The 24,728-nt window shown below is 37.7% G+C and overlaps 3 protein-coding genes across 3 annotated transcripts; all 3 read right to left on the bottom strand.

Moving 5' to 3' along the window:
• Nucleotides 1–8,448: 8,448 nt before the first annotated feature.
• On the bottom strand, nucleotides 8,449–9,726 carry LOC101291697 (SKP1-interacting partner 15-like). Its single transcript, XM_004292485.1, has one exon. It carries the CDS (start codon nucleotides 9,724–9,726, stop codon nucleotides 8,653–8,655), a length of 1,074 nt encoding a protein of 357 aa, XP_004292533.1. The 3' UTR covers nucleotides 8,449–8,652.
• Nucleotides 9,727–14,625: 4,899 nt separating this feature from the next.
• LOC101302713 (carbonic anhydrase 2, chloroplastic-like) lies at nucleotides 14,626–16,911 on the bottom strand. Its single transcript, XM_004290492.1, has 9 exons — nucleotides 16,844–16,911; nucleotides 16,590–16,649; nucleotides 16,111–16,251; nucleotides 15,950–15,998; nucleotides 15,718–15,834; nucleotides 15,498–15,551; nucleotides 15,310–15,395; nucleotides 15,088–15,175; nucleotides 14,626–14,961 (listed from the first exon to the last, which is right to left on the bottom strand). The coding sequence occupies exons 2-9, from the start codon at nucleotides 16,631–16,633 to the stop codon at nucleotides 14,782–14,784; spliced, it is 759 nt and encodes a 252-aa protein (XP_004290540.1). The 5' UTR covers nucleotides 16,634–16,649; nucleotides 16,844–16,911; the 3' UTR covers nucleotides 14,626–14,781.
• A 4,464-nt stretch (nucleotides 16,912–21,375) lies between these two features.
• LOC101302414 (DNA-directed RNA polymerases I, II, and III subunit RPABC2-like) lies at nucleotides 21,376–24,674 on the bottom strand. Its single transcript, XM_004290491.1, has 7 exons — nucleotides 24,587–24,674; nucleotides 23,448–23,555; nucleotides 23,234–23,267; nucleotides 22,856–23,025; nucleotides 22,714–22,765; nucleotides 21,818–21,885; nucleotides 21,376–21,648 (listed from the first exon to the last, which is right to left on the bottom strand). The coding sequence occupies exons 2-7, from the start codon at nucleotides 23,480–23,482 to the stop codon at nucleotides 21,579–21,581; spliced, it is 429 nt and encodes a 142-aa protein (XP_004290539.1). The 5' UTR covers nucleotides 23,483–23,555; nucleotides 24,587–24,674; the 3' UTR covers nucleotides 21,376–21,578.
• Nucleotides 24,675–24,728: the final 54 nt, after the last annotated feature.

Here is a 24,728-nt window from a genome sequence, read left to right as displayed (position 1 = left end):
GGAATCCATCGTCAGATCTTAAGGCGTTGCCGGATAGGAAACCAGAACTCTGAGAGTTTTCCAACCCTAGCCTACTTTTTCTTCTCTTGTGAAGATTTTACAAAACATGGAATTAGATAGTTGACAATAAATTGGACTTTAGAACAAGTAAATCTCAAGGTTTAGGGCACAAATTTATAGATGAATTATGATCTAACAAATACCCCTCAAAATTGAATTTTGCTTGTCCTCAAGCAAACCAACCAAAATTTTGACACAACAACAAAAATAACTTTCTAATCCTCCCAACAATTTCCTCAAAGAACAAAATGTATATAAAGCTAGATCTTTAAACTTCATGGATCGTGAATCAAATGCTTGTGTTTTGAAATGTTAATAATGTATCTAATTTGTCATATAAATATACCAAAATTAAGAATGCATGTCAAACCATGTTAACCATATACTCACAAAATATTCACTTTATTTTTCACACAAGTATTTATGGCTTAACTACACTACACTCAAAACAATCTCATGCAATACCGTCATATGGTTGCTCTTAAATCGTATCTCCACTAATTAAACAAAACACACATCTCGAGTGAAATGAGATTTTTATTATATGTAACGAGGTTTAGGGTGAGGGGTAAAGAAATGAAATGGAATGGAATAACAAATTTCAAGCAACAGAATAATCAACAATCATTTTGAGATTAAGAACTTAAGAACCTAAGAACCTAAGATGTCAAAAATTTTCACTTTCTCATCCACTTCCCCAAACTTACACAAACTATTTATTGAATTGAAAATGACTTTCTTTTGAGATTTTTCTTTTCTTTTCCTCGTTTTCTCTTTTTTTTTTTTGCATTTTTTTTTCCACAAAGATGAATATGAATTTACAATTGCAAACACTATACACAGCCACATCTATTTTTTTCGAAGTACTCCCAAACTTGTTTCTTAAACATCATGACATCAATAATCTCGTATTGCTCATTAAGAAAAGTTGAAAGGGTAAGACACGTGTTTAAGTTAAGGGTAGACATTTATGATGGAAGAAATGAAAGGCTAACAAGAAAGCTCAAAATGAGAATCTAAGGATATTCAATCTTTTAGGGACATACATATTTGGTTATGGTGGACTCCTAATTGCCTAATTTGTTTCCAAGATGTGAATTGTGACAAAGAGCTTTGAAGATATGAAACAAGTTTGAAAGATGCAAAGTAAATGAGATGTTCACTCTTCAAAAAGTTAGTGCATAGAAAAATGCATACGTTGCAAATAAGGCTCGAACGCTCACAAAATGGCATGTAATAGCTAGCTCCCCAAGTCTCACTATGCTTCTTTAATCCAATAGTTGACATGACAAATATGAAATGAATTAAATCAAACACTAGATCCATAATAATTTATTTTGAAAAATTAAAGTTCATAAGACCCAAGCATGTTTTCTAGCCCACATCATATATCAAGCTCAAGTTTAAAGCAAGACACCAACATGTTTAACCAACAAGGCAAAGGCCTTGCAATCCCGCTCAAACAAGTCCATGCATCATCGTTAAGCAAATTTTCTTCATAAAAAATTCACATCCACACACTTGTTATTGAAAAAAGATTAATATATACATAAGTACCAACATGCATCATGAGTATGAAAGTGAATGATCAAATGTTTACCCATTGAAAACTGAAATAGTGATGACTAAGCAACATGAAGGTACAACCTGTGACGACTCAGAAATTTTAACTAATTTTCTGCATTGTTGGTTTTAATCTTTTATGTGTATAGATATATATACATTATATATATTAATACATGTTAAAAACTGTTGTAGTTGTTTAGATTATTTCTATTTTATTTATTTTTCTAGGAGAGTTTTTAGCCCATAAACCAAAACTTGGCCCAATATCAATTAACCGAAAACTTGGCCCAATATCAATTAACCTAAAACTTGAGCTCAAACTAAAACATTGTTTAGAAAGTGTTGTCACAAATAGATAGACAGAAAACACAACTTAAACTCAAAAGCTTGTCCTTCATCTTCATCGACTTTCTCCTCCACCAGATGCTTCTTAATCCGGAACCATGATCAGTCCCATCCGAAATCTTGCTCAACCACCTTGAAACCCAGAAACCGACCTAGAAAATCTTAAATATTAGTAGCCGACCTTGCCAAGCAGGAGGTGTCAAATTCTCAGAGCTCGATCGATGACTCCTTCAAGCTATTTTGCAGGAGCTGGAACCCTAGGAGCCTAGAGGTGGCAGGTCTAGGAGCTAAACGGGTAAGTACTCAGTTGAACAAATCGATTTTGCTTCCTGTGTTCATATCTTAGGGTTCATATCTTAGGGATTAAGTTCCTAGACTCTATAAATAGTTGTGTTCAGTATTTTGGAGATAGGTCTTCTAGCAATCCCCATACTTAGAGTGAGGGAGAGATACCTTGGTGTAGGAACTCAGGAGCTTGAAACTTGAAGTGAGATCCGGCAAAGGTAAGAGGAAACTTGGGGAATCTCAATACTTGCTTTATATTTTGTTATGTGAATCACTTCTTTTTGGTGAAATCGTTGTTTTCTTGCTGCATTCTGTTCATAATGTGGAGTGGTTTTTCATTTGTGCATAAGGAAGTATTAGAGCTATGCATAAAGCACTTTGGGTAAAGAAGTTAGAAATTTTACTTTTGTGTAGTTAAGTCCATATCCTCAGCATGAACCATATCCCAGGTATGCCCATGTTGATGCGCAAGTAGTATAGGTTATGAAAAAAGGTAATTCGGGATTGGCGAAAGGGGAATGGGCAAAAGGACTAGTAAAAGGGGTTATGTGAGTGGGTGGGAGATAGTTCATGTAATTAAATACTCCAAGCCACCCTTGTGGTAAAAATACATGGTATGGGACATGTAGACTTGAAGTATTTTGTCATATGAACTATATGGGGCAGATTATACATATGCATACATGTTGTCTCTTTGACTGATATTGTATTGTTTGAAGAGCTTTTGCCTCCTACTGGGCTATTTATGCTCACCCCTTTAAATATTTTGCAGGTAATAAACAAGCTGTTTGAAGTTGGTTTCTTGCAAGGATGTTTTTAAATTTCCTGTAAAATTTGTGTGCTGTTTGCTTTCTCTTAGAATAAGATGTAGACTTTCTTAAGTCTATTTTTGTAAGTTACTTTTTATAATGAAGAATAAAATTTCAGTTAGTTGGTGTTGAGTTGTTCTTTTCTAATTTTTTTCATATTTTGATTATGGAAATTCTATTCTATAATTGAAATATGAGTTGCACACTTGCACCTACAAAAAAAAAAAAAAATAGAGGTGTGACATAACCGCAATAGTTCCCCTTAAAAACATTAGGGGTTACAAACTAAAACCGAGCAAATAAAACTAAAGAGTTTAAACTAAATAAACTAACAACTACTACACAAAATAAGCAAAGTCTTCAAGCATCATCATCATCATTCGGGCCTACCAAGATCACTTCTGAAAATCCCTCATCTTGTCTTGTCCCGTCATTTAAAATTTCAGGATCGGGATCGAGATCACGCTAATCCTGGCTCGTCCCGGCCCATACCCAGCCCTACTATGTATAGCAACATATATATTTTTATCATATATTATAACTTCGTGAGTCGAACTCACAATCTCTCACCTACAATAACACATATTGTAATTCTTTGTTTTTAACTTTAAAAAAGTATAAAAATTGGTCATGAATTAACAAGATTAAAAGAAAAGTTTTGTGCCAAAAAAAAGTACCAATCAATAGAATCATCAGGTCATTCAGGTGTTTTGGATTGACCTTCATATGCGTGGTGCACTAACTAACGCAAAAGCCAAATTAAAAGGAAAAAAACATTGTGCTCATGATGTTCAAAGGGAGGATACTAGTGATGCAAGTATTACCGAGCACCATCAATCACTCACACACGACATACAATGCTTGATCCATAGTTCCGTACCTATCAACTATGCAGAGAGCTATGAAATTGACAGCTTATTCGAGCTGGACCATTATATCAGTACCTCTGCTTTCCTTTTTTCTGGGTCCTAAGTGCATGTATGCTAGCAATCCCACCTAATTAGATAGAATGTCACCTTCAAAACCCAGAAATGGAACCTAGACTATTTATACTCATGGATATCATATGGAATTTCCAAATGGATTAAGGGGTCCCCTTCTCCATTCTATTGAGGTTCACTCAACTATAGAGAAAACTTTGGTTGAAATGGCTCCTATCATGATCTTTTTGCATATCTCATGATGGTTGAATTGGGTCCAGGAGACAATGCTCCATGACTTTGAATCACAAAAGATGGTTATGGATTTTAAGTTTTTAACCCTAAAAATCCAGAAAAAGGAGAAGGCTAAAGTTTCATAAGCAAAAGAGGTAGATGAAGTGATGACCAGGGGAATAGTGCAGAGGCTGATGTTGAGTTTTGATGCAACTTTGTGCGCGAAGAATAGTTAGCATAACCAATGGAGAGCTAGAAATCAACAAGCATTGGTGATGACCTGACATCGAGACTTACTAATCGGGCTTATAGCTGATAGCTTCAGCGGTGCACCATTTATAGATAAAAGAATGACCCAAGTATAACACAAGACCTGAGACTTCCAAATCCGAAAGTGAGACAAGTAACTAGTTGGAAAACATTGATCAGGAATCAGGATGCTCAGACAACAAGACCAAATACAAATGCAAGTCCTAGAGAACAGTTCAGAAATTGAACCATGCCTTTGAGAGCAAGTAACAAGGTGCTCGCCAGCTCACCTGGATGCTGCGGCCGTATGAAGATGAATTACTATGACAGACTAATAAGTCCTGTGTGGGAGACTCATTGAACCTGAGATTCAACTGAAGTAACTCGGAGTTTTAAACCTACACATGGCTTCATGACTCCATTCCAATGGTTTGAAGAAGCAGATAGACCGCAACTCAAATTCAGGATGCTCATCCCTAATTATAAGAAAAGAAAAGGTGAAAACCCGAATTACATCTCTAGAAAAACCTAAATCCTTGTAGCATAAAGATAAACAACTGTAAGCACTTGCCGAGAAATTGAGCTGCTCAGGCCATAATCGAGTACTCCTTTTTTACAACTAGAATGAGAACAAATCCCTAATAATATAAAAGCTACAGGGCATGGCATAGTCAGATTATATATCAGTAGACTATCCCAATGAACAACAGACTGTAACAGTTAAAGCTGGGGTGACAAAATGGTGCTATGGAGTCACCTAACCTAGCCATCTGTATTTGTTCATACCAATCTGTATAGACTATCCAGTGAACTTTTGCCAAAAGAAAGAAGATCCAGCTTATGGGAGCTGCATAGCATGCCAGATCAGTCACTTGTTATTTGTACATATAAGAAGCTGGAAACCTTGAGTTTGTCATGACTAATGATATTACCCTAGTCCTTATAGCATTATGTTATCCCAATGAACAAGAGCAACAAACAATTAAAGCTGAGGAAACAAATCGGTGCTATAGATTCACTTAACCTAGCCATCCATATTTGTTCATAACAATCTGTTTAAACTTTACCAATGCACTTTTGCCAAAAGAAAGAAGATCCAGCTTATGGAAGCTGCATCATTTCGAATAGGTGGTTTATTAAATATCAAAGCAAGGATCAAAACATACTGCAGACAAATTTGTCGGAAAAAAAAAAAAACATATTGTAGACAAGAGACAAACCAAACAAATGTGCTCTGATATTAGAATGGTTTATCATCTCATAAGCAGAAATTCTGATGATAAATCCATTATGAATGTGTCGTAATCCATTCAGCGGTACTGGTACATCAAATATATGAATGAAGAAGAGAAAGTATAAGACCACACTCATAAATTGACAATCAGTGCAGAAAATGAAAACACAAATGAATTAAATAAATTAAAAAATTCCAGCCCACATTTGAAGCCAAGTATCAGAACATAAAAAATTTCAATTCGCCATTTGCATAGAGATTCCGGACATCTTCCTAGAAGTTTCACATTCAGGAAAAACAAATTACAGTGGATTTTAGCCATTCTATTTTGGTCTGTCCCAATAATTACTTCAGCATAAGAGAGACTAAGTACAATTCATGAACTTTTCCCTCCAAATACCAATGTTATTTGCTCGTGATGGTGTAGCCAAAATGGTGCTTACATCAACTAACACACTCATGTTCAATCCAGTGCAGTTGCCTAGAGATTAACTAAATTATTAGGTGCAGCAAAGGCAAAAGGAAAAGAAATGTTTAATGTTCAAGCCCACAATACAAATAAAAAGGTGATAACTGCAGATTTTATATTTGGAAAGAACATATAAATAAAAAAAGAATGAGATCAACAATTATACACATTCACCTTATTTTCTACAGCTGTTGGCCAAAAAACTGACTAGGGCTGGGCATCTTCGGTTCGGGTCGGTTTTAGGACGAAACCAAAACTGCCAATCCAAATTATTCGGTTAAGGTTTTTTTCAACCAAATCCGGAGTTTAAAACCTTTGACCCGAATATTCGGCCCATCTGAATTTCAGATCGGTTCAGGTTGGTTTCGGTTTTGGTCCATATTTGAAAAACTTTTGGCCTATGTAAAGTTGAACTACAAGTTTTTAACTTGAATAACATGTTTTTTTTTATAAGAAAATATATAAACTCAAAGTACAACAATCAATCCAATGCACTCCCAATCTTTTCTACACTAATAGATTTTTCCAAGAAATGAGTTGAATGAGAAATTGTCTTTTATATGGAGAGATTAAGTGTGTGAGTAAACTGTAAATAGAGATGAAATCAACTAATAATAATAATATTTCAAGTATATAAATTATATATATTTACACATTATATAATTCAGATCGGTTCGGTTATTTTTGGTTTGTTTAAGAGCTTGAACCGGATCCAATCCGATTTAAACCGGTTCGGTTTGGTTCACTACTAGTTTTGACCTAAATGTTTTGGTTCGGTTATCCGATTCGATTTTTCGATTCGGTTCGGTTGGTTTTTTGCACACATTCGGTTAAATGCCCGGCCCTAAAACTGACCACAGAATCTTCCGATCAAAGAGTCCTGTGTTGGCCATTGCAATGTAGGTGACAGCATGAATAATAAGAATCTGCAGGTTAGATATTACAACTAGGCTAGCATCAAATGGGATCCCACATGCATACGTATAGGTTTTGCAGGTGCTCAAGGATGCATGTGGGCAAGCATTGCTCGTGACTGCGTGGGTACCCCATGCAACTCAACAAGAGTGCCGGAGGGCCTTCATGGTTCAATATTTTTCCATGTTTAAACAAAAAAACTTGGAAGCTCCATTTGATTTGGATGATCTAAATCTAAGTTTTACAATTTAATTTGCACCAACTGCAAATGACTTCTTGCAGAACTCAAACATACAACTGTCTTTGGGTTTGCAGAACTGTCTGAGTTCAGCATGTGGGATTTAGCCCAACATTTCATGGCAATACAATAACATATAAATCTGATTAAATCAAATTATTCAAGCTTCCAAGTTCTCAGGACAAGAATTACATGACTTATTCTAATTATAGATATTCGGGTTCTGTGCCTTATTTTAAGCCTAGATCTTTCCAACAAATACCTGATGTGAGACTTTACTCTCCCCTCCTTTATGCCATGTCGACCATGCCAGGAAAGGTATCAAATATACTACTGGAAATGTTTTCCTGCTGACCATTTACCTTATACCAAGTAAATCAACTCACGTATTTGTAGTGACTTGGGGAAACTTAAATACCATTTGTAATGACCCACAGCCTCCAAAATGCTAGCTTGAATTAGCATTTGAATACGAAAGCCTTACTTCAACACCCTAAACAACTATAGGACATAGACATGCAAGATTTGATGGAATCATGAGTGAAACTCAAGAATTACACCACGTTCCTACTGCAAACGGATGAAATGTACCTTACAAGCAATTCAATCAACAATCAGACTTTCCGACTTCAAACAAGCACTGAAGGCTCACACATGTATAGAATCAAACCAGAGTTATATGGTGCTCTAGGTTCTGCATAAGGACTACACTCCTTACCTACATGTCTACATATCATTCACAACATATCCAAACCGACTCAAATCAATGAATCTAGGACGCCGGTTGATACTAGCAGAGTGGCAGTGTATTGATGCCATTCCTGGAAGTGCTCTAGAATGCTGCAGCCTTAGTTGAAACTAAAGAAGAAGCCCACAATTATGAACTAACTAGTTTTAGAGTGCATAGACATCGAGTGAAAAACATACAGGGAACCAAAGGATTAATCACTATTAGTGTAGACGCATAGAACAAAAGCAGAATAAAGTTGTTTAGCTCTTCCTAACCGATATGGATTTCTTTCATTAGCATCTTATCTACTTAAATGTTTCACATAACTAGAGCTAGGTCACTCGCTAAGCTAATTGCAGAGACAAATGATGCCAAGTTCATAAAGCTAATAGCTGACACATAAAACGAGGCTAATATAGAAAACATACAGGAGTAACAATTTCAAAATATTTACCTAGACATTTGCACTAACGAATTCAAATAACAATACCACAGGTTCTTGAATTCAATGATAATACAACAACAATGGAGTGTTTTTTTCAGTAAACAAGTACCAACCTCTAGCTCGCATCACAAGCCGAAACCTTGACTGAACTGATCAAGGCAATGGGGTAAGCCTGGCCTCGAAAACAAACCCCCTGCAAAGCCCATCGCCACTCCCGGGAACGCCTTCAATCCACTTCCACTCTGCTTTCCCTTCACAATTGTCCCACAAAGCCAACTTCCCCAACCTCTTGGCCGAAAAGCAAACCCTGTCGCCTCCACCAAACACCTTGAACTTGCTACACTCCTGAAAACACTTAAACATCTCCACCGGCATCCGCCCGGCCTCGTCCCACTCCCAGCTCTCCAAATCGAGCCTCAGTATCAGAATCGTCGAGCACGACGAGTTGAGCGAAAACGACGACTTCAAACCGCCAACCATCAGAATCTTGCTGCCATTTCCTTTCACCAAACGCGGCCGTTTCAAGATATCAAACACGTCCCCCCACTCCGGCTTCTCCAGCCTCGTCCACTGCTGCGAGCTCCGCAGCTTCGAAACGGTGCAGGCGAAGAGCTTCCACTGGCTCCGCCACGGCGAGCCGACGTCGCAGAGAGCGAAGACCGACTCCTCCGCCGCCAGGATCGGGCTGCGCGGCTTGGACGGGAGATTGGAGGAGAATTTGAGCCAGCGGTCGTCCTCTCCGGCGGAGAAGTAGAGCGCGGCGAGCTCGGTGAGGACCATGACGCGTCCGGCGGAGTCAACGAGGACGGAGCCGTGTCTTGACCAGGCGGAGCCGAGCTGGGGCAACGCGCGGAAGCGGCGCGTGAGGGGGTTGCAGAGGAGGAGGGACTTGGAGGAGTCGGAGGGGGAGTCGGCCCAGAGGTAGAGGAGGCCGGAGGAGGAGGCGACGGGGTGGGGGGAGCGGAAGGGGAGGAAGTCGAGGGAGAAGCGGAGCCAGCGGTGGAGGGAAGGGTCGAAGAGGTGGAGGGAGGAGAGGTGGTGGTGGTGGTGGCGGTGGTGGGGAGGCCGGAGGGCGAGGAGGTGGAGGGGAGGGGAGGGGGAGGAGAGGAAGGAGGGGGAGGTGAGGAGGTGGTGGAGGTGCTTGCTGACGCAGCGGCAGATGATGATCTGGCGGAGGGGGAGGAGGGAGAAGATGTGGTGGAGGGCGTCGCGGGGGAGGGACTCCATGGAACTGGATCGGAATAGGGAGAGAGTGAAGAGAGAGAGGAGAAGGATGAAGACTCTGGTTGAAATGAAATGACTTGGGGTTTCTGTTTCGGGCTGCCGGATGAGTAAAAATGTAAAATGACTTGGTTTCTATTTCTTTTGCCTTTCTTTTTCTTTTTATTCGATGAAAAAAAAATACAAACATTACAGTCGTGGACTTTATCAGCATCTCTAACAACTTCCTAATTTTCTTGAACTTCTCAATTTTAGGGGATATAGAACTGTTTTTAGGTCCAACAGCTTCGTCATCTCATTCTCCAAAATGGGGATGGAGAAAAGAGAGAAATCTTCATTCCCTAAATTTGCAACAAAACTTTCATTTCCCAAAATTAAATTCTTTATGTGCTCCAACGAATTCAAGACAACAATAGAATATTTTATTGGGTATTTTATTGTTACAATGAATTTTATAATTTTTTTGTTATAATTAATAATGATATAATATATTTTATTGTTGTATTAAATGCCGAAATTTCTAAAATGGAGAAGCTGTTGAATTTTAAGCATAATTTTTTTGAAGATTTTAGCATTTGCTTTCCCATTTTAGAGAATTTTTGGGGAAGCTGTTGGAGATGTTCTAATGCAATTAAATGACTGAAATCTCCTTAAATGGATAACATCGATCACAAATGCCAAAATTTATTAATTCTAACAATCTATTAATTAATCGATAAATTCGTAAATTAGACTAAGAGGAAATTTTACAAACCATACCTCAAATAAAGGTCATTCATCAATTCAATACACCATATTTAAAAACTATTATATTGGTACTCAAACAATGGAACAGAAACCACTTTTAGTATTTGCTGTCAATGATGGCGTTAACTCTATACTTTTAAAGGGGTATTTTCGTCTCCTTGGTTGATACAATTTTCTTTGACGACAGAGGCTGTTTTGCTGCCACTCTCTTCTAAAAGTACTGAATCTTGAGGCAGTCTGACAAGATTCGACAATCAGAGACCTAGAGTATGTCTTTCTTTGTATCCTAGTGAACCCCATGCCCCATTAAAATGGGTGGCATGAACTTATTTTAATATTTAGATTCACAAATTTTACTACTTGTGCTTCTTCTACAACTACTTTTCTTAATTACCAACCTAAACAACAATCTCTAATAGAGCCAATGAGTTATAGTATAGGGGATTCTTGGGTCGAATTCTCCATTGGGTTGGGTTGGAAACTTGGAATGGAGATCGAAAAATTGGGAATTGTTTACTAGAGAAACAACAAAGTTTTGTAATTAGTTGGAATTTGGATTCTGAATTTTGGGGGAGTTTTAATTGTTGGAGAACTATTGCAAGTACAAGAAGAAAACAATGAAAAACAAGAAGAGGAAGGTTCAGTTTGCAGCAATTTTGTGTCTGATTAAATAGATATGTAGATGAGAACATGTGCTGGCTGTGTGCGGCGGAGGAAGAGGGAGAGAGGGAAAATGTCAAGAAAAATAAAAAGACATAATTGCCCATGAAACAACTTTTGTAGCAGTCGACTTGACACTGTTAGAGATGGAAGGTATCAAATTTATGTCAGCTTTACATGTTAGGGTACCAATATTATAGTTTTGAAATGTCATATGCCATAATGATGAATGGATGTTATATGGGGTACCATTAGTAAAATTTCCTCATTAGACTAAATACTAAACACAAAAGGTGCTCTACACGCTTTTCTAAAATCCTAGATGTCGTCTGTCTTACTTGCTCTCATCTGGTTGCGCATCAGTGTTGGCGTTAGCCTCTGGCCTTGTTGGCATTCGTCGAGTGCGGCTAGACGGGCTGCTACTATTGGAGCATGCTCCAATGATTGGATGGGGTTGAGAAGGTTCTTGTTGTCTCTTGTTCAAAATCGATTGCAGTGGCAGCATATGTAGATGGCTCGTGGAAGATAGGGGTGATTGATCAATTCATGCAGCATCTCGATGCAATATTCATTGTGATGCCCGATCTGGGTTGTGGTTTCTTGGCTCGTCCTTTCGGATCTCGTCACCCACAGATTGAGGTCGGAACTCGATTTGTGTTGCTTAAGGACGTGGAGGTTCGCTCATGCAGGTTGGGGTTGTGGGGATATTGCGGTGGGACTCTGTCGAAGATGAGATTTCGACGGTGGTTGGGATCCAACAGCTGTGGTGGCGACCATACATGGTTGTGGGTTTGCTGGTAGTAGTTAGGCTGCATGTGCAGAAGTTTGCATGGGCTAAGATTAAGGACAGGGCCTGGTTGACCTTAGTCCAGCTGTGGGCTTGTTTGAGACTATTATGAATTGAGTTTAGGGCTTGACCTTGGGTCCTTTCTATTTTACATTTGTGCACTTTTATTATGTTTTAATTACGCTTTATTGCATTTTAATTCTAGTATTGTGCAGCTTTCTGCCTTCAATAATACATTTTCACTAAATGGTAGGGCAAAAAGGGCTTTGTGCCGGCTATGCACCTTGTGTGCCTTATCTGTTCTAGGTTGGCGGCACATCTTTTGCTTGGTCAAATGATAGGATGACACTTTGTGTCATTAGATTTATTTTCCAGCGGCAACATAGTATGAGGTACCCTCTTTGTAACTCAATTGTCTTATGATCAGTGTTCTCCTACACACCTCACATATGTTGCTAATGTCAGTCGGGATGAGGAACCGACATCTTATGAAATTGCAGTAGCCGATCCCAAGTGGCGCGAGACTATGAATTCTGAGCTTCAAGCTCTTATCGAAAATAAGACATGGAGTCTTGTTTCTTTACCTCATGGAAAACGTCCAATCAGTTGCAAGTAGGTCTATCGCATTAAGCGCAAGGCTGATGGTTCTATTGAGCAATATAAGGCTTGTCTTGTTCCTTGAGATTTTATTCAAGTTGCTGACATCGATTACCATTACAGATTTTCTCCCACAACAAAAATGGTAACTGTTCATTTTCTTCTTGCTATTGCTGCCAGTCAGAATTGGTCTTTGTATCAGTTAGATGTTCATAATACTTTCTTAAATGGCGATTTATTATAAGAAATATATATGTCACCTCCTCCTGGTCTTTGGCGACAGGAGAAGAACCTTGTGTGTCGCCTTCACAAGTCGTTGTATAGACATAAACATGCCTCTAGACAGTGGTTTTCTAAGTTCATAGAGGCTATTCTTGCTGCTGGTTTTTCTCAATCTACAGCTAATTATTCCTTATTTGTTTGAAAGGATGGTACATCTCTCACTGTACTATTGATCTATGTAGACGATATATCGATCACAGGAAACAATATTGAGTCAATTAATGCTTTAAAGTAGTTTCTACATTCTCGTTTTCGTATCAAAGAACTTGGTGATATGAAATTCTTCTTAGGCATTGAAATAGCTCATTCAAAGAAAGAGAATTACATATCCCAATGCAAATATGCCTTGGAGATTATTAAAGACAGTGGATACTTGGGTGCTAAACCGGTTGAATTTCTTATGGAAGAATGTGAGCTTTCAAACAAAGGAGAAGTGCTCAAAGACCCTGCTGCATGCCATCGTTTGGTTGGTCGATTAATTTACTTAACCATCACCAGACCCGACATCACATACTCAGTACATGTTCTTAATCGATTTATGCATGAACCACGTCAACCACACATGGCGGCTGCCCTTAGAGTGGTACGTTATTTAAAATCAGCTCCAGGCCAAGGTTTGCTTCTAAAGTCAAATAATTCATTGAAATTGAGAGCTTTTTGTGATTTTGATTAGGCGGGTTGTCCTATTACTCGTCGTTATACTACTGGTTATCGTGTATTCTTGGGTAATTCCGTAATCTCTTGGAGGACAAAGAGGCATAAAACTGTTTCCTTATCAAGTGTAGAAGCTGAATATCAAGCAATGGCAGGTACATGTTGTGAACTCACTTGGTTATGGTATTTGTTATCAGATTTGCATATGCCTATTTTGGGTCCTGTTGTTTTACACTGTGATAATCAAGCAGCCTTGCATATTAATGTAAATCCGGTGTTTCATGAAAGAAGACACATTGAAATGGATTGTCATTTTATTCGAGATAAAATTTTACATGGCCAAATTGTTACTCGACATGTTATTTCCTCACAACAATTGGCGGGTGTGTTCACTAAAGCTTTGGGAAAGAAGAAGTTCAAATCTCTCTTATGCAAGTTGGGAGTTCTTGACATCCACTCTCCAACTTGAGAGGGGTGTTGGAAAGTATATAGATGTATATCAATATATTAGATTTAGTGAGTATCAATTTAGGTAGATTATATTATAGATGTATATCAATTAGATTTAGTGAGTATCAATTTAGGTAGATTATATTAGCTGTGTTTCCTTTGTTGTCTCCTAACTTAATTGGAGACTTCTTGTTGAACAAGAATCTGCGCTATATATATTCACAAGATATCAATAGAAACATTCATTCTTCCATAACATACTTTTCTATACGTCACTACATACTGTCGTCGGTTATAGGTAGCTAAGAAGATGCAAATGCTATTTTATCAGTAGAAATAAGAAAACATGTATGTTATGCAAAAAGTCATGATTCATGAGGACAACCAAATTTTTCAGATCCATCAACAATTGGTGTATTACCATTGTTGCAGCCAAGAAGATGCAAGTGTCTCTGAGAGCATTGCCAAAAAGGAAATGTCTTTGAGTGAACCAAGAGCATAGCGTTTGACAACCCCTTGTTACGTACTTTGCTTTCATTTTTATTCTTCATTTTAGTCGGCAACTGTCCCGATTTATTTGTGAGATTCCTATTAAAGAAAAGAAACTTATTTCATATCCCGTGTATTGGTACAGCTTCAGTATTAGGTATGTACATATATATTAGAAGCTGCTAACATTGACAATTAACACACGTACAATAGAAATTCCAAACATTACATATTGAAATCAAAACACACATAATTATGAAGCAGTGGCACTAGCCCTAGCCAGGGGTTAATTTGCTTTATTCAAAGAGGCAGACACACTCACACACACATTGTGCTTCAACTACGTACATAGCAAGATACGTACGAAGTAGGCTTATTATTATGCAAGAAAACAATTAGGGATGTGGTGGTATCACCATGGGGGGTGAAATGTGAGATCCGTGTTTCTCCCACAGCTCGAAGACTCCATTAGCAAAGTCATAGTAACCACCTCTAAGTGCTAGCTTTCTTTCCGAAGCGTCCTTCTGAACGTAAGGATAAGTGAGCAGATTCGCCAGAGAGACATTTACAGCTTCCTGTAAAAATTTGTTTCAGTTATTATGGATGGTATTTACCCAGGAGGCCAGGATGCGGTAGGTAGTAGTAGGCTAGTAGCTATAGTACAGCTGTACAGAAAGTTTCATTTTAGAAGGGTGTCTTACTCTAGCACAAGCCTCATGTCCTTCACCTTGTGCTTTAACTTTGTCCTTGGCATCTACAGCAATGTTAACCCAGTCATCTATGAAGTCACTGCAAATTTCAGTAAGATCGATGAACCCAGAATTAGATACCGCCATCAGAAATTAATGTTGTCGTCGAAGAAAAGTACTAACTATGACAAACAAGATTGCTACGATTTGTAAGTGATCGAATAAGAGTCTTACAAGGGAATACTGCCATCTTCTGGATGCTCCATAAGCCTCTTTATCCCACCACAGCTACTATGCCCAATGACCAAAATGTTTTCTACCTATAGAAGTTTGTTCTTGTTGTCAGCAGACATCAATTAATATATATTTTCGTAACACACATGCATGATCAACAGATATCCAAGTCCTTTTGCAATTTTCACCTGAAGTACTGTTATGGCATATTCTAAGATTGCTCCAGTTCCTGAATATCTAAGCTGTGAGATACAAAAAACAAATTAAGATTAGTACACACATACATGTAGAGTTTTCTACTAAAAACTGATTAAATAGAAAATCTATTCTGAGAATTAATTTCATAATTTGATTAGAGTGATCAATAATAACTTGGTCGATTTAGAGGCTCAATTAAGTAGTCGTTACCTGGTTAGATGGAGGGACCAAGTTAGCAATGTTACGAACCATGAAGGCCTCCCCAGGTTTGAAGTTAAGGATGATAGAGGGGCTCACTCGAGAGTCTGAGCATGCAAACACCAGAAACTGCATTCAAGTATACTTTAAACATTAGTCAATAAGTAGGTTGTTGACGATCGATCAATCAGATTTAATTTTAACGCAAGCTTAATCTAATAGTAGAGAGCTGATTGTTTCATACTTTGGGGCTTTGTCCTAAGGCAAGCTTGTCGAACAGACATGGATATTTGCTGCAAGATTTATAAGCACAAAAAGGAAGGTATTAATACCTATATATAGCAAGAGATCAGTGATATCAGTATGTATAGTTCATGATATATACATATATATGACATATCTTACTCGAATTTGTGGATCTTGAAGTCCATGAAGCCATTTATAATCCTTTGAACTGGATCAAAATGATGATCACCAGGCGTTTGCAACTCAGCAATTAGCTTGTCAATTTTGGCAGCAGCCACTTCATCCAAGTCTTCCTTCTCACTGCATGCAACCATATATAGTTAAAAATGCCGAACAAGTTTAATATTTTACGTATTTTACTAGTCGAAGACAATATCTATGCTCAATAGTACTTTTTTCTCTGGTTAATAATGAATTCATATAATGATCTGAAATATTGATTTTGGTCGCTCACCATTCGTTTTAGATCTAACAGATGATTGAGTACCACAAAAACATGTAGGTTGTTATTTGGTTTCTATGACCACGAATGTAAAATCATGTCAACTTCAATAGTTACAGTAATCGAAAATGGGCGCTTGACATGCATGCCCTAGGCTTACCCAGAATGTAAGAAAAAGTTATGTAGCTAGGTATACCTGAGGAACTTGTTCAACCGATGAATTGCCAACTGGCTCGCCATTTCGTCTGTTCTCTTTCTGCAAGGAGGAAGAGATCGAGTGATGAGGGAAACGAAATTATAAGGTTTCAATGGCAAATTCGAATCAGCATGCAGATGTACTATGAACATTAACCAATAGCTAGCAAAAGAGTAATGTTGTAAACGATAAATATAGATAGCAGCCTTTCTCTACTAATTAAGCTAACTAGAAAGAAAAATAATCCTACTTACGTTTTGAACTCGAAGGACGACTATGATTCTCTATGAACGATTGAATGTTAAGAAGATCGGATTTGTGCATCTTTGCAGAAGTGAAGGGCCTATTTATACACCAGTTAGGCTAGCTAGAGTATTACTATTCTTCAATCACATACGTGGGCATGTTTGCCTCTTTGAATTATTGCACCACGAGAAACTAAATTAAACCACCCATGTTGGACCTCAACTCATGACAAATGGTGAAAAACAAATTAGTCCTGATCCTAGCTACCCATATTTTACATGTTTTGTTTCCTCTGCAATTTTGTAGAAGTTTATATAGTTGCAACCAATATAATTTCAAACCCAAATTAAGGCCTCCTAATTTGCTTGCCAAGTTCTAAGTTCCACGATATATGCACGACATCACGAGCTAGCTAGTGAGGTTAATTGGTGAACAAGTTTAATTGAAATGAACTTAAGAACTCTCCCATTGAAAAAAAAAAAAAAGAAAAAAAAAACTACTATAGAACAAAAACAAAAGGCTTTAGCCAAGAGATCGATCATAGTTTCAAAACTTAATATGCCCACAAGAAAAACGCATATACATCTGCTAGCTCTTCCGCTCATGCACGCAAGAAGCCAAGAACGCATGCAGCCAAGAGAGATGGGACACAAAAATAAATCAAATGGCTAATACTAGCATACTATTATAGATGTTAATATATTTACATACACATCGAAAGCTAACTCAAACTTGTCGAATTCGATCAAATTCTCTTGTATATATCAACTACAGGTCCACAAGTGCACTATAGAGATATATACAACTTACTCTATGGGAGTTTTCCATTTGAAAGGGAATAATATTTTGTCAAAATACTAGTAGATCGATATGAGCTGAATTTTCACAAGGAGGTAGACCTATTGGAAACGTGGAAAATGAGATATATATATATATATAGGTCCGATCAGAGGCGCACGTTCGCACAAGCCTTAAAGTGCAGACGTCTCTCCGTTCTCCACCGTCCGGCGCCGACGACGGCGCGCCTCCACCCCAACGGACTCCAGCAACGTCCTAGACCACTTTCCCTCCTCGACGAGTCTGCCGAATTCTAGTTTCCGGCGAGATCGACCCAAATAAAGTCGATCTCGCCGGAAACTGGAATTCGGCGGACTCGTCGGGGAGGGAAAATGATCGGGGACGCTACTGGAGTCCGCTGGGGTGGAGGCGCGCCGTCGTCGGTGCCGGACGGAGGAGAACGGAGAGACGTCCGCACTTTAAGGGCCGTGCGGACGTCCGCTCTCGAACGGCTCCGTGTATATATATATATTACTAAGATTCCGATTACATCTTAATAAGACACTCTTCAAAGATATCTTATTCATTTGATATTTTGTTCGACTTGAAGAGTTGAAGGATTGCATATTTGCATTTGAGACCATTACAATCTGCACATATTTTAGCATCCACATGTAAATGAAATATTAACCAAATCAGATCGTAAGGTTTTTATGGTATATATTTGGGTGCGAGACGGATGAATTTGATGGATTCATTATCAACTACGTAGTGGACATGGAAAATGGAGTTTATGTGAGTTTGTAATTGACGTAAACATTTACCGACCCTTAGAAATATATTCAAAGTTCCATATGTATTGCATGAGACAAGAAATATCGTGTTTGAACCGTCCAACATATAAAGCTAGGAGGCTAGCTACTTAATTGGAAGAAGCATGGGATAAATCATGACTACTTCATTTTTCTTCAATAGAAAAGTGTCCTCTTTCGGGTTTATATGGAGCTTTATATAAGAGTGAATGAGTTATATCATTTCCAAGTAGTTGGAGGAAGTTTCGATATGTAAATAGTAAATTAATACTCGTACTGTTTCACTTGTATACATACTATATTGTCAGTTAGTTGGTAACTTTGTGATATTGGAAGAAACTACCGAAACTAGTGATGTGGGACAAGAAGGAGCTTAATCTAGCTGATAAATTAAAAGGTAAAAATAAAGGAGCACCGTGGAGAAGAATATCGATTTGAAATTATGTAACTCACGTTGAAGGTTACTAAATGCTAGAATATACAGGGGGTGTGGTTGTATGTACTGTTTTAATTGCTTGTAAGAAAAGTCAGAATTTAGATTGTGCATCGGATTAGAGCATATTTTGGCAGAAAACCTGTTTATGACACATATAATACCTTTTGGGAATAATAATGGGAACGATAAAATCTACAATACCATGTTGGAAATGATACAACTCATTCACTCTTATATATTCATAATCGATGCAATCGGGCAAAGGAAATTAGAAAATTTATTGATTTGTTCATCTTAAAACCACCTTAATTATCAGACTATCTCCATCTATAGTTGATAAACTCCATCGTTAGTTCCTTTTCAATCTTCTTTCATGTATGTCGTAAGCCAGGAAGGACGTTTCCTTTCGCTCTGTATTGCATTAATTACTGGGTATGTGCAAGAACTGGATCTTTGGAGAGAAGTTCAATGACACAAACTACAACTAATGAAAAAAGGAAAAGCAACATGCAATTTTTACTATTGGCTGTTTCAATTCTATGCTACACAATCAAATCAAATGGATCCCAACTCAATTAAAAGCTTCAGCTTTTCAAGTTTTGTTTACCGTCTTCGAGAGTGTAGTAAGAGTAGTCTCGATCTGGTTGCTTAATTTCTTTTGATTTGTGATGCAATACAATCCAATAATGGAGATGGTTGAAGCTTTGAATAAGATTTCTCTTATAGTTCTCTTTCTTTTTTTTGCAACTTTAATAGAGGATTGGAACGATACCAAAGTCGTTAGCAGTTTTTGCACAGGGCGTCTACCCTCCCCATAGAGGAAAGATGATGATACGCTTGAAAACTCACTGCCGGCCCGACCCTCCATTTGGGGTTGACTATGGTACGGGGCTAGGCCTCATCATTTGGCCCTTCGGTCTTAACCCGTCTTAAAATCTGTCCTACCTAATAGGGCCGAAGCCCTATCCGGCCCTCCGTTAGAGCGGGCCGGCCCTAGCCCTTTTCAATTAGGGTAGGGCAAGGGTCAAGCAAATGAAACCCGGCCATACCTTACGGCCCTACCCTATTGTGCCTTTTAGGGCCAAGCCCGGCCCGACCTTATCCATGCCCTAAAAGTCCGTCCTTTAGGCCCTAATAATTACTTATTTTCTATTGTTTTTAATATGTTTCTTATTTTTTATACAATAAAACTAATCTTGTAAGTTTTATTTCTTTAATTTGTATTTTTCTTTGTTAAATAACGATTGATTTTTTATGATTTAGAGATAGTTAATGAAATATATGAATATAACTACTTAGATTAATAATTATAGATGTCTTAAGTTAAATATAATTTATATGTATGTTAAATATGACTAAAAATAGGGTCTTATATCAGATATATACTTTGAGGTAATATTTGAGAAAAAAAAATTAAAACTCATGAATTTATTTCGTTAAAAAAATAACGTTATATTCGGCCCTTTTGGTCCTATTTAGCCTTATTCAAAGGTTAACCCTAGCGAAATGAGCTTTAAAGGCAAGTAAGGGCTTACATATTTGAGTCTCGACCTGACCTTACCCGGCCCTAACTTTTGTTGACTAAGTCAAAACTCTACCCGACCCTACCCTAAGCCCTAAAATTTAGGGTAAGACCGGCCCTAGCCCGGCCCATGATGAGGCCCGCTACGGGTATACCATGCACTCAATTTTAAAAGAAATTACAAGGTATAAAGACCAAAACTTGTAAGAAACCAGTGGGGAAGTTCTTCTTCTCCGATATAAAGGCCACCTGGGAGCCTACTAAAGACAATTTGTACGTGATGAATAATGTAGGATTCATGATCACGTTTGGTGAAATTTTGTTTTTTTGTTTTTCACAGAAAAAAGGTCATGTACTCGTATCATGAATTCATGATCTGGGGGATAACTCATGGCTGCTTCATTTTTCTTCGATAGCATAGTCCTCCCTCAATATAGTTAGTTAATGAAGCATATATAACTGACCATTTTTCTTCAATAGCATAGATAGCATAATTCTCCTTCAGTATATAACTTAATTCCAAATAATTGAAAGAAATAACTATATCATACTCTAAGATATTGGAAGAAACCATCCAAACTAGGATATTGGAATACTTTTAAGAATGAAGTGCATTTTAGTTTTAGCATGCCGTGATTCTATTTATGGGAAGGTAGAAACTCTTGCCCTTTGAAATGGAGCTACTACATATTGAGACCATAGTAGAGTTTCAAAGATATTTTTACAGGGGAGGTAAATAATATAGAATTTGTAATGATGCTAGAAATGAGGGTTGCCACTAATGCCTCATTACTTGTATTACTCACTAGAATCTACAACACTTGAGCAGAAGCCATCCTATACTACTGTTTTTTAAGCCTTTCAATTGGGGGGAACTTATTTGTCACACTATTGGTCAATTGGGAAGAATTGCCACGACACAAAGCAATATTTTGCAGATTGTGTACATGCATGTAGACTCAACAATAACCCAACTGTCAAAAAAAAAAAAAAAAACCAAATAACCCAACTAATGAACTGCCAACGGAGTACATATTTAACAAATAAGCAGCATACACCAAAGTTTCAAACCTACTGGACATAAAAGTGTTTTGACATGTAGTTCATAGGTTCAGTGCCGAAACACAATGACAAGAACAAAATCCTCCGAACAAGATTTGAAGCACAATGCATTTTCCTTGCTTGTAACTAAAGGATCAGTTACCTCCCACCTGCCTCTTCCAGGAATCTTCCACAATCAGTTCATCAACTCCCCAATCTTCATAACTGAAAGATACACACACATATTAACCATCTTTTCCTCAAAAACACATGAAATTATAAGTACCAGAGAATTTTACTACCCTGTGCTGCATACTTTTCCAAGTTGTACACAACAGCTACTAAAGCAAAAATCAATACTTGAATTGAAGCAAAACTCAAATAGGAATCTCACCTTCCATCAGGCAGGTAGCGGCGGATGGTAAAGGGTATCTTCCGCTCACGAAGCTCTTTCATTGCAATCTAAGCAATACAAAACTCAAGAAGATTATCTTTGCGTAGAACAAGTAAGAAACATGTATATTATCACTAGTGTGCACTAACAGATGACAAGTGCAGGTCTCACATGTTGCTGTTCTTTTCCTTTCTTTTAACTTTAAGAGGAGTCACAAGTCAAATTGTAAGCCATAACACCTTTGCATCTTAAAGAAACATGATTCTATAAGTAACGAGAGTTTCTTTCAGCTAGGAAACAAAAGCCACCAGAAGAGAAAAGAGCAATATAAACAAAAAAGCACATTATTGTTTCTTTTCAATTTAAAAACTGCCTTTCGTAGAACTAGATTGACAGTAGTTAACAAGAAAAGAAGTCCACTCTTTCTCTACATACAACCAGAGAGATGATTGTACATATTGCTACGATAATTTACTCTTTTGTTATATGTCTAAACTGTACTGTTAGTAGAAGCTCTCATGTGCTAATAAGCTAATGCACATACTCACAATGAACAATTTCTCCTGTGGATGGCATTATGCAACTGAAAAGCAATCCAAAACATTTTACTTCTGATATAATTGCAACATAAGTTTCTATCATTCTTCATTTTACATCTTACTCGAATTCGAGGAGTATAAAGAAAACAATAACTGAAAACCCAGTAAAGAATCTCTTGTTTGTGCAAGTGATAGTAAAGCAGGACAATAAAGATCAAAACTGACATTATGGTATTTGACCAAAAGCAGTAAAATGCCTGGGAGGGTGAAAGTTCTTAGTATGCAAGTACAAAGGGATGAGGGAAACACATAAACAACAATTGTCGGCATCCAGAATAGTATATGAGAATCTTATACCTCAAGCGGGTCAGTCTCGCCCTCCAACTCAACCATCACAGGTGCATTCATGCTGCACGTTGAACGTCCAAAAATTAGATTTGTGAAGGTCAGCCAAAACTAATCAATGAAATTTCAGACACATAAGAGATTTAGAAAGTACCTAATCTGCACAGCACGGGTACCCAAGATTCTAGCGCGTTCATATTTGGTCATAAATTTTGATGTTTTGCGAGGCCGTTCCACTGGTGCTTGTTCTTCCTTGTCATCAGTTTCAATGGCATCTCCAGCCATATCATCATTGTTATCCAAATCCTCCTCCTCTGCACCTTCCTGAACATTGATATCCCATTATTCTTAGCAACTTTCCTCACTACTAAGGGCTATCTAAATTGATTCTTTTTCTGCCAATAAGCTCCAATTGAAAGAGAATATTCATTGAGGGGGTATAAAGAGGCAAACAAGAATTTTAGGAAAAAGATCTTTCAGATTTGTCTTTTTTAGAGATTAAAATAAAAAACGAAGAGTAACAGCAGCTTACTTCCATCTCTGGCTCCACAGGCTCATCCTCATATCTGTATAAGCAAATTTTCATTAAGTCACTAACAGAGGTCCTTAGATGTTAAATCCATGAACACATTTCAACAATGATGCATAAATTTGGCACTCAGACATATTTTGGGAGGGGTGTGTGTGTGTGTGTGCGTGCACGTGTGTGTGTGTGTGTGTGTGTGAGAGAGAGAGAGAGAGACGACCCAATATCCATCTCATTGTAATCGTCATCAGCCATTGTGAATTGGTTAAAAAGCCTCTTTTTCTAATCCCCAAGAACAACCTTGCTCCTCGAAATATCACTCAGCTTCCTACAGTTCACCAAACAAGATTGTCAGAACACAATCTTTCAACATCAAACAATCAACTCATCCAACAAAAGGCAACAAATAGTTAAGACACTGCATAGCAAAAGGCACATTAGATAAATTAAGATAGATCAAACAGCAGCTCTAAAAAGAAAAAAATATGCTGTAATGGAGCTCAATCCCTTTGACATTTCACCACAAATCAATAGGATCATAACTGATGAGTAAAAAACAAGTTGCAGAAGTTCTTTTGTAATCAGTATTTGAGTAATTTTTAAGGCAACAAGTATTTAATATCCCGAAAGAATGTGTTAAGTTGCAAGAATGTACAAACCGGATAAAGAATAATAACAAAGCACAAAACCAACTACAAAGCTCCATGCACTTTCGCCCTTCTTGTCGCTCATAAATAATGGTTATGGACAGGAGAATAGTCACACACATAAATATATATCACTTTTTTCTCCACACACTAACATAAAGGATTTTTCAAAAATCTATGAGAACAAACTCAATCTGGCCACGAATCCAAAACCTTTAACCAAACCCAAAGGGAACAAACTTCCAATACTGTCAAAGACACCACAACACTAAAACCTACCTGCAGTATAACACAAACGAATTCAACAATCACTTTCCAATCGAGAAATTACTAAAATTTTCCAAAATCAAGGACATGGGACTTGAGTTTCTAGACATGGAGACTCGAAAGCTATAACCTTTAAATACCCATATCGATTAAAGCAGAGGCAAAGCCGCAAAGCTCTTGGCACTATATTTCCTCTCATAATGATACAAAGTTGTAATCTTTGCTTTGATATTTGGTCTTACACATGATTTTTGCTTAGTTCTCTACGAATTTCGATCGAAGCGAACCCTAAAATTACTACGAGAATGAATTGCTGAACATAATTACAACAACGAAATTTTCAAATATTTCAAATTGGGTATTGATTATCGAAAACAAAGTATGAGAAAGGGGTAGAACAGAAGAAGGAAGAGGGAGGAAAAGAAGAAATCTTAGGGAAAATTACCTGTGAATCAGAAGCCCTAATTTTCTTTGTGTTCGCACTTCGCAGAATAGAGCCAGGAAGGAAAGCCAAGCAGGGAGAGGGAACAAATGGAAAGACACAGAAGAGTTAGGGTTTAAAGTACTTGGATTTTGACAAAAACAAA

The sequence above is a fragment of the Fragaria vesca genome, linkage group LG2 (assembly GCF_000184155.1).
Source record: "Fragaria vesca subsp. vesca linkage group LG2, FraVesHawaii_1.0, whole genome shotgun sequence".
Classification (NCBI taxonomy): domain Eukaryota; kingdom Viridiplantae; phylum Streptophyta; class Magnoliopsida; order Rosales; family Rosaceae; genus Fragaria; species Fragaria vesca.
This window is presented reverse-complemented; position numbering and strand designations above follow the sequence as displayed.

What these genes read in the sequence shown, in the direction of transcription:
- LOC101291697 (XM_004292485.1), bottom strand. Translation starts at nt 9,726, where the DNA reads ATGGAGTCCCTCCCCCGCGACGCCCTCCACCACATCTTCTCCCTCCTC.
- LOC101302713 (XM_004290492.1), bottom strand. Translation starts at nt 16,633, where the DNA reads ATGGCGAGCCAGTTGGCAATTCATCGGTTGAACAAGTTCCTCAG. An exon ending in CGGTTGAACAAGTTCCTCAG is followed by an intron (nt 16,252 to 16,589) that starts GTATACCTAGCT and finishes GGTTGCATGCAG; the next exon opens with TGAGAAGGAAGACTTGGATG. An exon ending in GAAGATGGCAGTATTCCCTT is followed by an intron (nt 15,176 to 15,309) that starts GTAAGACTCTTA and finishes TGAAATTTGCAG; the next exon opens with TGACTTCATAGATGACTGGG.
- LOC101302414 (XM_004290491.1), bottom strand. Translation starts at nt 23,482, where the DNA reads ATGGCTGATGACGATTACAATGAGATGGATATTGG. An exon ending in TACAATGAGATGGATATTGG is followed by an intron (nt 23,268 to 23,447) that starts GTCGTCTCTCTC and finishes TTGCTTATACAG; the next exon opens with ATATGAGGATGAGCCTGTGG. An exon ending in ACCCGTGCTGTGCAGATTAG is followed by an intron (nt 22,766 to 22,855) that starts GTACTTTCTAAA and finishes TTCAACGTGCAG; the next exon opens with CATGAATGCACCTGTGATGG.